At 40.8% G+C, this 11,671-nt stretch overlaps 1 protein-coding gene across 1 annotated transcript; it reads right to left on the bottom strand.

The window, feature by feature from the left end:
• Positions 1-1,340: 1,340 nt before the first annotated feature.
• On the bottom strand, positions 1,341-2,823 carry LOC112764501 (uncharacterized). The gene has a single exon (XM_025810146.3). The coding sequence runs from the start codon at positions 2,582-2,584 to the stop codon at positions 1,616-1,618; it is 969 nt and encodes a 322-aa protein (XP_025665931.1). The 5' UTR covers positions 2,585-2,823; the 3' UTR covers positions 1,341-1,615.
• Between the last annotated feature and the right edge of the window lie 8,848 nt (positions 2,824-11,671).

An 11,671-nucleotide genomic window follows, 5' to 3' on the forward strand; every position in this document is an offset into this window, starting at 1 on the left:
ATGGTCAAATCGTCGTCTAGGATTGATTTATCAAATCTCTTTTTTTTTTTTCACCCCCGTTATGCCCCAGCCGGACAGGCTCAGTCAAAACAGTTCCATATATGCCAATTTTGTATACCAATTAAGCCACAACTTCATAGTGTCCACATCAGATAAACTATTAGAATTTAGCATGGTCCACATCAATATAAAACTAACGGGCTGAAGACAATAGATAGAAAGACTATCAAATGTCCAAAAAAAAAAAAAAAAAGAAAGACTATCGAAATTCACATTTTGTAATTTTGGAAAGACTATCCAAACTGACTTAACCATGCAGCCTCATTCACTAAAATAAGCATTTACCGAACTTTGCATGAGGAAGTAGGAATAGTTATATTTTCTGTGGGGCAAGATACATTAACAGATTTTGATATAAAGCCTAATGGATACTACCTAATCATGTGTATAAAATGTTTCACCCAAACTGATGGGGACTTATCCTTTTGCAATTTTTGTTTAGGATGGCCCGAGGGGGGTTTGTCAAGGTTTTCTGGAAAGAAAGACATGCTTCCTAGATATATAAAAAAAAAAAAAAGAAAAGAAATAGACAACAGATTATCTGACTTGGCTAACCAAACAAACCACTATCAATTATCAAGCTGTGCATGAGTCTGCTTAAATCCATTGTAGTAGTAGTTCATCAATTTCCATTTTAAGTTCAGTTCCTCTTTATTGTTGAACTCAGGAAATCCGAAGTCATAGAGCAGTGATATGCATATGGCAGGGGAAATCCAGCAACCATTAAATTCAACAAAGCTCACATTTAGTCAACTAAAGTGCAATCTCTACCTTGCATCAGTCAACTAAACCCTAAACTCTACATTTAGTCATTCCACCAGATGCACAGATTCACATGTTTATGGCTTTCTCAAAATAGTAGTTGGTTAAATCAAGCATTTTCACTGATGTGCTAATAGATGATTAGATGTATATATAAAACTTTTTTAGCATTGACAATATATACAAATTAAATCCAACTATTTAAACCTTATATAATGCACTCAAGATGGGTTTCTCAGTCATATATAAAACATGTAAAATTCACATCTACTACACACATAATGCTAAAAGTGCAAACAAAGACCTATCACAAGTTGAAGAGGAACAAAATTTCATCATCACAGAAAATAACCAAGCTGGTGATTCACCCCATTATAATGGCAAGTATCTCATATCAAACAAAAAATACAAATGAACCTGATGCAACAATATACTCAAATATTCTCCTCTACTCTACACCAGCTATATACTTTTAGCATTCGAAAATGTGATAAATCAAACAAGCAAATAAACAGTAATTAGTCTAACCAAATATATATCATATATTAGTATTATTATTATCATCATCATCATCATCATCATCATCATCATCATAATATAGTAACGATAACGAAGCACCACATAAAACATTAGAAAAGTATCACAATAAACCATAGGTGCATTTCAAATTCCAACTCCGAGATCACACATATATATACAGATACACATAAATATGCTGAAAATCTGGGATAATAAAGTTAATTATCCATCAAATTTGAAACCTTTTTTTTGTTTTTCTTGAGCACCTGAAACATCAATAATCTCCTCGGTAATCATAATCATCCCTTGTAGCCATGCTTGAATTCTCAACCCTCTCAGTAATCTTGTCCTCCTCATACTTCATACCTTCTTCCAAAGCAAGCCCACCCAACGCTCCAGCAACAGCACCCACCGCAACCCCAGCACCAAGGCCCATCTTCCCAACACCACCACCACCCCCCTTGGGCTTATGCTCATAAGAGGAAGAGTAATCAAGCGGGGCAGAAGGCCCACTAGGCCCAGCATAGCCCACGGGCCGATCAATAAACGGCCTGGAAGGATACGGCGGAACCGCACCTGAGTAACCCGGGTAGTACCCAGAGTACAAATCACTGTACGAACCACCGTAAGAGGCAGAACCGTACGCAGTGAAAGGAGGAGAAGAAGGAGAAGGCGAAGGCGAGAATCCTCTGTAGTCACGCGCAGCGGGGTTAGGTACGTAACAGAACATCGGAGAATTGCTGTTATTAGGGTTAGGGGTAGGGTTTGGGTAGTCAGGAATTGTCTGCGATGGCGGCGGCGGCGGTAGAGGAGTTCGGCCGAGGAGTCCCAATTTGAGGTGGATCTTGCCGTGGGGGCGGCCGGAGGGTCTTGAGAGGGTGAATTTGCGGATGCGGGTGGGGTCGGAGGTTTCGTCAATGTCTTTGAGGGGGATTTTGAGGGAACCTACGAGGGGGTTAGGGGTATCAGAAGGGCGAGAATGGAAGACTTCGAGGGTGAGGAAAGTGTCGTGGAGGGGTGGGTAGGAGGGCGGAAGCGGGAGGGTGAAGCGCTCGTTCCAGATGGGTTTTGTGGAGCCGGAATCGTCGGATTTAGTGGCCAATCGGCGATCAGGGTCGACCCAGAACACGACGTAGGGTTTGAGAACGCCGTTCTTCCAGTTCACGTTTTTGAGGTGCTTAGCTGAGACGATTGTGAGGTCCAGGTCAGCCGATTTCGACGGAGGAGGCCGTGATGACGCCATTCGAGAAAAGGGGGAAAAGGGAGCTTTTTTTAGGGATTTCAGAAAATGCCGAGGCTTGTGTCGTGGTTTAGCTGTTTAAGTAAGGATAATGAGAAATTCGACTCTGCCTAACTTCCTCCTCTACTACTCAAATTCCCCTAAGTACTGTGGAGTGTCGACAAGGCCTGAATGCGAAGACTTACTAGGAAAAAAACAAAAAACAAAAAAACAAAAACAAAAACAAAAAACACACACAGCAGTAGAACTAGAAACTAAAAAGCAAATTTTATAAATATAAAACAAAGATACTATTATAATAAGGTAAATAATATATCAAATTATTTAGGGTCTTTTCTTTTTTATATGGATTAAAGCCGGGTGATATTCAACGTAATGGATGCATGGAGAAAATTTTTTCTGCTATGATGACAGGCGTAAAACGTAAGATACGTTTTACTTTTGGCCTGTTTTGGTTTTTTTTTGTTGTGCAGGAAAGGAAAGAAACGTGGCCTGCATTTTTGTTGGTGCAGGATTTTCAAAAATTTTTTAAATTGGTTTTAATCCAAACGTGGCTTGCGTTTTGTATTGGGCCAAATTAATTTTTTTTTATGTAATAACAAAACGCAGTCTGCGTTTTGTGCTGAGGGCCAGCTCTTTTTTTTGGAAAACGCAAAACGTAAGCAGCGTTTTTTTGCTTTGTCAGATTGCTTTTTAAAAAACGCAGGTTGCGTCTGTTGAAAAAAAAATATTTTTCTGAAGAGACCTGCCTATAAATACGAAGCACTCCTCAGCGCAACGGCCTCACTCCCATTCTACTCATCATTCTTCTCTTTCAAATACATATGTTGTAGTTGTTAGTTTTTTTTTTTTTTTTGGCATTTAGTTGTGTCAAAAAAATCGGAGTACGTGAGGTTGAAATTATGGAAAATATTACAAATTTGCGAGTATATTATAACGGTGAAGTTATACCAAACACACATGAAGGAGTGACTTTTGTTTGTGAATGTCCGTTATCATTTGCTGTTCCATGTACCATGAGCTTTGTCGATTTGCAAAATGGGCTTTGTAATAACATTCAAAGCCACATTTTGAAAAGGGTGAGCAACCTCTTATACAGAAGTCCTGTGCAAGTATTTGGTGGGCTAATACAGTTTCAATTAATGCCCATTACTGACGATGCCAGTATGCAGCAGATGTTCTGTATTTATCAACAAACCCGATTTCACGTACCGATGATAGAGTTGTACGTTGAGTTTGAGCAGCAGTCAGGGTCGGGCGCGGTCGGCGAGGAGGTCAATGTTGATGAGCTTGGTGATATAGATTGGGAAGAAGAAAATAATGACAGTGAAGAGGAGTTCGAAGCTAACTATAAAGTCGATGACGAGAACGATGACGGAGACTTGGCAGGCAATCCGGAGGTGCCAAATGAAGCGAATGCGATTATAAGCCAGCACCCGTTTGGTGTTCCGTCTTTTATGCGAACTCTAGATCTGGAAGCCATGCATGACCCAGAATTTCCTGAGTATGCGAATACGGGTATGTTATGATTATTAACTCAAGTTTCCTATAGTGTTTATTTTATATGTCTCGTCTGACTGATGGTGGTGCGCATGTCGTAGGTGAAGGCAACGCTGAGGCGAAAGATGGCGAGTTTAGTGTTGGCATGGAATTTGGATCGAGAGAGTCGGTGATATCTGTAATCAAAAGCTACACTCTCTCTAGAGGGGTTGATTACACTGTGTATGAGTCTGAGCCGCAAACATTCTATGCGAAATGCAAGGGGTATGGTGCAGGGTGCGATTGGCTAATCCGGGCTAGCTTGATTCGAAAGAAAGCTTGTTGGGAGATCAGGAGATACAATGGCAAGCACACGTGCACCGTGGGAACGATATCACAAGATCATGCCAAGTTGGACTCGGACACAATTGCAGATGTCATTAGGCCGTTGGTCGAATCAGACCCCTCGATAAAGGTGAAGTCTGTAATTGCAGAAGTTCAATCCAGGTTCAACTACACTGTCAGTTACCGCAAGGCTTGGTTGGCAAAGCAGAAAGCCGTTGCCAAGGTTTTCGGTGATTGGAAAGTTTCTTACCAGATCCTGCCAGTATGGTTGAAAGCAATGACGGTTAAAATGCCAAGGTCTCGTGTTCAAATCAAAACGCTCCCCGTTTACCGTGAGACTGAGGAGGTTCAAGGTGTAAGAGTTCTGCATCGCATTTTTTGGAGCTTCTATCCATGTATTGTAGCATTTAGACACTACAAGCCGCTGGTGCAAGTTGATGGCACGCACCTGTATGGAAAATATAAAGGTGCACTTCTGGTAGCGGTTGCACAAGACGAGAATCAAAACATTGTGCCTATTGCTTTTGCCATAGTCGAGGGTGAGACGGCAGACGCATGGGAGTTTTTCCTAACAAATTTGTGGAGATATGTTGTCACCATTGATGGGGTGGGCATTATTTCTGACCGCCATACCTCCATCGACGCTGCAATAGCTCGCAGTAACGGTGCATGGTCACCACCAAGGGCGTGGCACATGTACTGCATCAGGCACATCGGCTCCAACTTCTTAAGGAGGTTCAAGGCTCCATATTTGCATAAACTCGTGGTAAACACAGGTATATCAACTCGCTATTATGGTTCTATTCAGAGTAAATTTGTGACATCTGCTTACGACTAAATGGTTTGTTCAACAGGCTATTCTAGAACGGAGCAGGAGTACAACAAAAACTACCAAAGGCTTAAAGAGCGGGGTGAGGCATATACTCAATGGTGCGATGAGATCGGTGTTGAGAGATGGGTGTTGGCATTCGATGGTGGTCATCGTTGGGGACATATGACGACAAACTTGGTAGATTGCATAAATTCTGTCCTAAAGGGGGCACGCAACCTTCCTGTGACTGCCTTGGTCCGGTCAACTTTCTATCGGCTGAATGAGTTGTTCACTCGGAAGAGTACCGAGGCTCATGAGCGTCTCCGCAACGGATTTACGTATTCAGAGTTCGCAACGAAGAGAGTTGAAGAAAGCTTCCGATGTGCAGGAAACGTTGTGGTCAACCGGTTTGACAGGCGTAATGAGATGTTTGAGGTTCGCGAAATGCAAGATGGTACCATTTACACGGTCAACCTTGCGCAACGACACTGCGACTGTGGCCATTTCCAGGTCGAGCGACTTCCATGTCGCCACGTGCTTGCATGTTGCGCCAATCAGCGTCTCGATTGGCAAGTGTACGTAAACGATGTGTACAAGATGTCTGAAATTTGCAAGGTTTACAGAGGCGAGTTTGTTCCAATGGGTGACCCATCTACATGGGATAGATACGAAGGAGCGAAGGTGATCGCCAACTGGACATTGAGGCGCGCAACGAAAGGAAGACCGAAGTCCACCCGCTACTTGAATGAGATGGATTCATGTGAGATGCGTGGTCCTCGCCGGTGCACTATATGTAGACGCGAGGGACATAGCCGCAGCCGATGTCCTCAGCGTGTAGGTCCAAGCTCCGCTGAAGGTCATTAGTGGTTAAACTTTTCATTGTAACTTTGTTATGACCTACTTCACGATTATATGTTACTTTTTATGTAATATCGTCATGTATTTTAACCTAGTTAACAATTTATAATAAATAAAGTTTTTAATCCCCGGAGCACTCGCTCCACCAAGATCATACCAGTGCTCCAAGTCGGACCCCAAGTCTCCCTCTTCCTGCTGCGGGTACTCGTTCAAATCAAACAACTGGCCACATGGTGGTGCGGACGGACCGAGCGGATCTACATGACCCGTCGAGTGATCAAAGTCGAAGTCACTAGCATGACCTGAAGTGGCGCGACGACCAGTAGAATGATGAGATGTAGCAGGCCCTTCCTGCGGTTGCATCGGGCCGAGAAAATCTGTATCTCTCAGGACCTCAGAGAAGCTGATGGTGTCCAATCCACCCAACGGACTAAAGTGACCCTCGGCTGGAATTACCAGATGTGGTATGTAGGGCTCAGGTGCCTGAGGCGGCTGTGATTCCGGTACATATGCTGCCTGCTGCTGATATGCCGGCCACTGCTGGGCATATGCTGGATCCTGAAACTGCGGGACATATACCGGGTCCTGAAACTGCTGAACATATGCCGGGTCCTGAAACTGCTGGGCATATGCCGGGTCCTGAAACTGCTGGGCATATGCCGACATTTGAACCTGGTGCTCATACGCCGGGACCTGATAGTGGTGCTCATATGCCGGCACCTAATTAACAAGTAAATACAATTAATACTAATTACTGATAGCTATTTATAAACCTAATAACCATAATACTAGGAATTAAAAACAATACCTGTTCCTGTTGCTCATGAGGCGGGACTCCCTGGTGAGGGCCAGCTGGTTCTTTCTGTTGCTGCTGTGGTTCATCGGCGCCAATCTCTCCGCTTGGAACTCTATCTGACAGCCGCAGGTGAATCCCATACTGCTGCGTGTACCAGTCGTAGTACACTGGAAGAGGATGGAAGTCAATAATCTCCTCGCCTAGCTGCAATGTGTTATAGCGGTCAAATGTCCATCTGTTAACCCATTGACTGTAAATCTGTCCCCAGTCATGGTTCTGTGCTCCTGTCAGCCGCTTGCAGTGATCACGACCAAGGTTGAACGCGGGGCCTGGTGGTAGCTGTTGCATCCCGAACTGTCGTCTGACCCGATCTGTTGCGTGCCATTCTATGCACTCGAATGACACTAAAGGCGACTGAGTGGAGCACATGAACATATGGGGTTCAAGGCCATCCGGAATCCCCACTCCTATATATGGCCGCCATATAAACTGCATAATAGTTACCAAGAGGTCGATTAGAAAAACTATTCTTCTGAATAAAAACATTGGACATTAATGGTACAACTTACGTCGTCAATTCCCATGTCGTCAAGACCTCGCCTAAAATCGTAGTGGGCCGCCGTATATATCTCGTATGTCGGCGCCAATGACTCCACCTAACGAAAACATAATAACATTATTAATAAGAAGAACAAAATAATAATAATAATAATAATAATAATAATAATAATAATAATAATAATAACAATAACAACAACGCTAAAAGCCAATACCGTCGCGCTAGTGGAACACCAATATTGCCGTGTTGATCGCGGGGTATAGGTGCCAGGAATGGCATACGCTCCCACGCCCAAACAAAAAGTAGTATCAGTGGGCCATCTATTTCCTTGCAGTTGTATCGTGAGGCACGACACAACGATCTGTATAGGTGTGCCAGATTGGCTGCTCCCCAACTATACCCTGAAATCCGGTGGAAATTCCTAAGTTGCGGTAGAAACTTCGAGTTCAGTGAAACGGTCGACTTATCCGGAAACACAATTGTACCGAGCATGCAGAAAATGTGCGCTCGGACGTACCGCTCGAGAGACTCCTGAGTATCACACGGCTCGGTGTCTCTGCACCGCCGGACCCAAGCAATATTAACCTTTCCCAACACGTGATCGTCCGGACCGGGCTCCCGACCAAAACACACAATGCAGTTCTCCACCAAAAACTGGTGGCTGCTATCTGATCTACCCGTAACAGCATCCCCATTAATCGGGAGACCAAGAATATAGCTCACATCTTCCAGTGTTACCGTCACTTCACGGACCGGAAGATGAAACATGTGAATCTCCGGCCTCCAGCGTTCCACCAAAGCACTCAGTAGTGCAGAATGACCTCTCATTTCGCCCACTCGTAAAACGTGTTGAAAACCAGTCAATGCCAATGTCGCTGCAGCTACCTCATTCAACGTATCTGGCGGATCCAGTTTTCTGGGCAACAAATTTCTGATAGCCTGAAAAAAAAATGATAATTATTAAATTCTAAATAATACCGGTTAAAACATAATAATAATAAATTGTTAAAAAATCACGAATATTTATCTATTATTTATTAAACAGTATTATTAATTATTAAAAATTAATAATAATTTATTCTCACTATCATAACTAGTATTATAAAATAATCATAATAACACTCTAATTATAATAATAGTTATCCAAATATAACAATAATAACAATAATAATAACCATTTATTATAATAACTATAACCTACAAGATTTGTTATTATTAACATACAGTATTAATTATTATTACAAAATATTACTGAAAAAAACCATTTATTATAATATCTATAATAATAATTTTTTTTCCAACGTAAACATTATTAACAAAACCGTTTACTATTGATGACAGTATTATTATTATTATTACTATCATAAAAAATAATAGTAAATCATTAAAAAATAATAATTTATTACACATTATTCTTATTAAATATTATTAATAAATTATTTTCATTAACAGATCCACTATTATAATAATAATAATAATAATAATAATAATAATAATAATAATAATAATAATAATAACAAAGAGATTAATTTGCCTAATAATAATAATAATAATAATAATAATAATAATAATAATAATAATATAACATAATAATAACAGTATTAAAAAAATTTAAAACACAATGCAAAATTACTAATAACAAAATATTAATTATAATAATATTAATAACCTCAATACTACTAATTACAACACAAATAAAAAAAATTCAAATAAATTTATATATTTATTGTTAAATATTAAAAAAATTTACTTACAAATTGGGGATGATCCAAATACTCAATAATATGATATTCTGGTTTGGTATAGTCACGCACCATTTTTTTTCCTTATACCATGTAGCTCTTCTTCTTCACCGAGCTCTTTCACAGCTCCTACACTCACTCTCCCTTAAAATGTATCTTTAGTAACTATTTTGCTTCAGTAACTATACTTCTACTTCAATCTGTGTTTCTCACTTATAAGGACCCAGCTGAACCCCCTCCCAAAATACGTGGCACGCATGCATGTATGGAGCCTGCAAAACGCATCCAGCGTTTTGCTCTGGTCACTGACAAACGCATTCTGCGTTTTGCTCAGTTCGAAGTTGGTCAAGCTTTGGTCCTGTCGGCATGCAGGACACGTTTCAATTTCTTGTTCCATTTTTCCGCCAATCGCAGTCTGCGTTTTGCAGGGCCTGTAATTTTCTGTTTCTTGTTCATGCAAAACGTTACCTGCGTTTTGCAGGTCTCTGATCTTCACAGGTCCACATTTATGGACATCACACCATGCATCCATTTATCTGCACTTCACCATTGTGTTATTCATTTAGAGATTAATTTCTGAATTATTTAACTGTTTTAATTAATAATTTTACATAAAAATAATTGTATATAAATTTTTTTATAATAAAATATCTAAAAAGACTATTGTATTAATGAAATGTTCTATTGAGAATAAATTTTAATTTTAATATAAATATATAAATATAAATTAACTAATTTTATGAGAACCAAAAGTTTATTAAAATCTCATTTATTAAAAACTTGATACCAAATAGCTTAGTTTGACAACTCTTGTATACTAAATACATCCAAAGATTATTGAAGAAACACCATAACAAACGGCTTATCAATCCTTGTTACAAGTATATAATGTACAAGACCGAACAAAACAAAGTTTTCCAAATAAAATTACATGCATATGAACAAGGTAAGAGCATATAGTTGGGTCAATGCAATGAAGGTGTGGTCTAGGGATATTTGAGGTTGATCCTTTAGGAATTGAGATTTAATTTAGGATTTAAACCTGATCCGACCGTTATAAATATCAAGTCATAATTCGGCATTGTGAGTCATAACTCGACAAAATGCAGCACAGTTCGGCGTTACGCGTTACAACCGAGTTCAACGACCTACATCCTAGAATCAAAACGTCCAACCAAACATCATCACTCATTAAACCTTATTATTACTCTTCAATTCAGATAATAAAGCAGAAATATAACCGACCTATTTCATTCCACTTATAAAAAGGTATGATCTTCTATCCTAAAGGACACATTGAATTCTCAATACTAACTTAAGTTTCGAAGTGCCTTTGCAGGTACACTCCCCCTTTTTTCCTTGTTCATACTCTGCACGATTGGACATCTCCCTAGGCAGAAAGCTCGGACTATCCCAAGGCTCAAAGATCGGCACCGAAGATAACAACTGGACGTCGACCCTCAGTAGCCGAGCTCCCCTCCAGGTATCCACACAGGAACAATTGGCGCCCACCGTAGGGCTGAGAATATAATTCTTTCTTTATATCATCGGCCTTGACGTTCTCGCCTGAAGCCATGGCTGAACAACTTCCACCCACGCCATCTGAACTTCTTCAGATGGTGACCGAGTTGCGGCAAGCCAACTAGCGCATGGTCGAAGAGAACCAAAGAATGGCAAATCAGATTGCTAATTTGAATAATACCCGTATCAAAAATAACAATGATCGACAAGAACGAACGGAAGAAGCCGAGCATCAGTCAGGGCCGACGCATGTCTCCAAAACTGCTCGGCACGAAGAAGAGCAACCTAAGCACAATGAGGAAGCTTCGCCAGAAGAAGAGGATGACAACCTAGAAAACTCCCCTGGGCCATACACGGACGAGGTGATGAACTTCGTGTTGCCCAGGAGGTTCACTCTGCCAACCACCCTAACCCCCTATGATGGGCTAGGTGATCCGAAGAAATACATCAAAAAGTTCACCTCCATAATGATAGTAAATAGTGCTTCTGATAAAGTTTTATGTCGTTGTTTTCCATCTTACTTAGACGGTCCTGCACTTGATTGGTTTTGTTCTTTGCCTACAGGTTCTATTTCTGGTTTCGAGACTTATCAAAGCCCTTCGAGGAGCATTTTGTTGGATCAGCCATCTATCTGCATGACTTTGATTACTTGAACACAATCAAACAAGGCCATCATAAAAGTCTCAGAGACTACATGATGCGCTTCACGAAGATAGCCATGAGTATACCCGATCTCCACCCCTAGGTGGAACTGCACACAATAAAAAGCGGACTCCGACCAGGAAAATTCTAAGAGACCATTGCCGTGGCCAAACCTAAAACCATGGTCGAGTTTCGTGAAAAGGCAAAAGATCAAATTGACATCGAAGAACACCAATCTTCCCGACCAACTAAGACGTATTATTAACTATATTTCTGGAGGTTTTGCAGGTGGAGGGGCCACAAGCTCGGCAAGAAAGCGGTCTTACCGAGCTATGCT

The sequence above is a fragment of the Arachis hypogaea genome, chromosome 17, assembly GCF_003086295.3.
Source record: "Arachis hypogaea cultivar Tifrunner chromosome 17, arahy.Tifrunner.gnm2.J5K5, whole genome shotgun sequence".
NCBI lineage: Eukaryota > Viridiplantae > Streptophyta > Magnoliopsida > Fabales > Fabaceae > Arachis > Arachis hypogaea.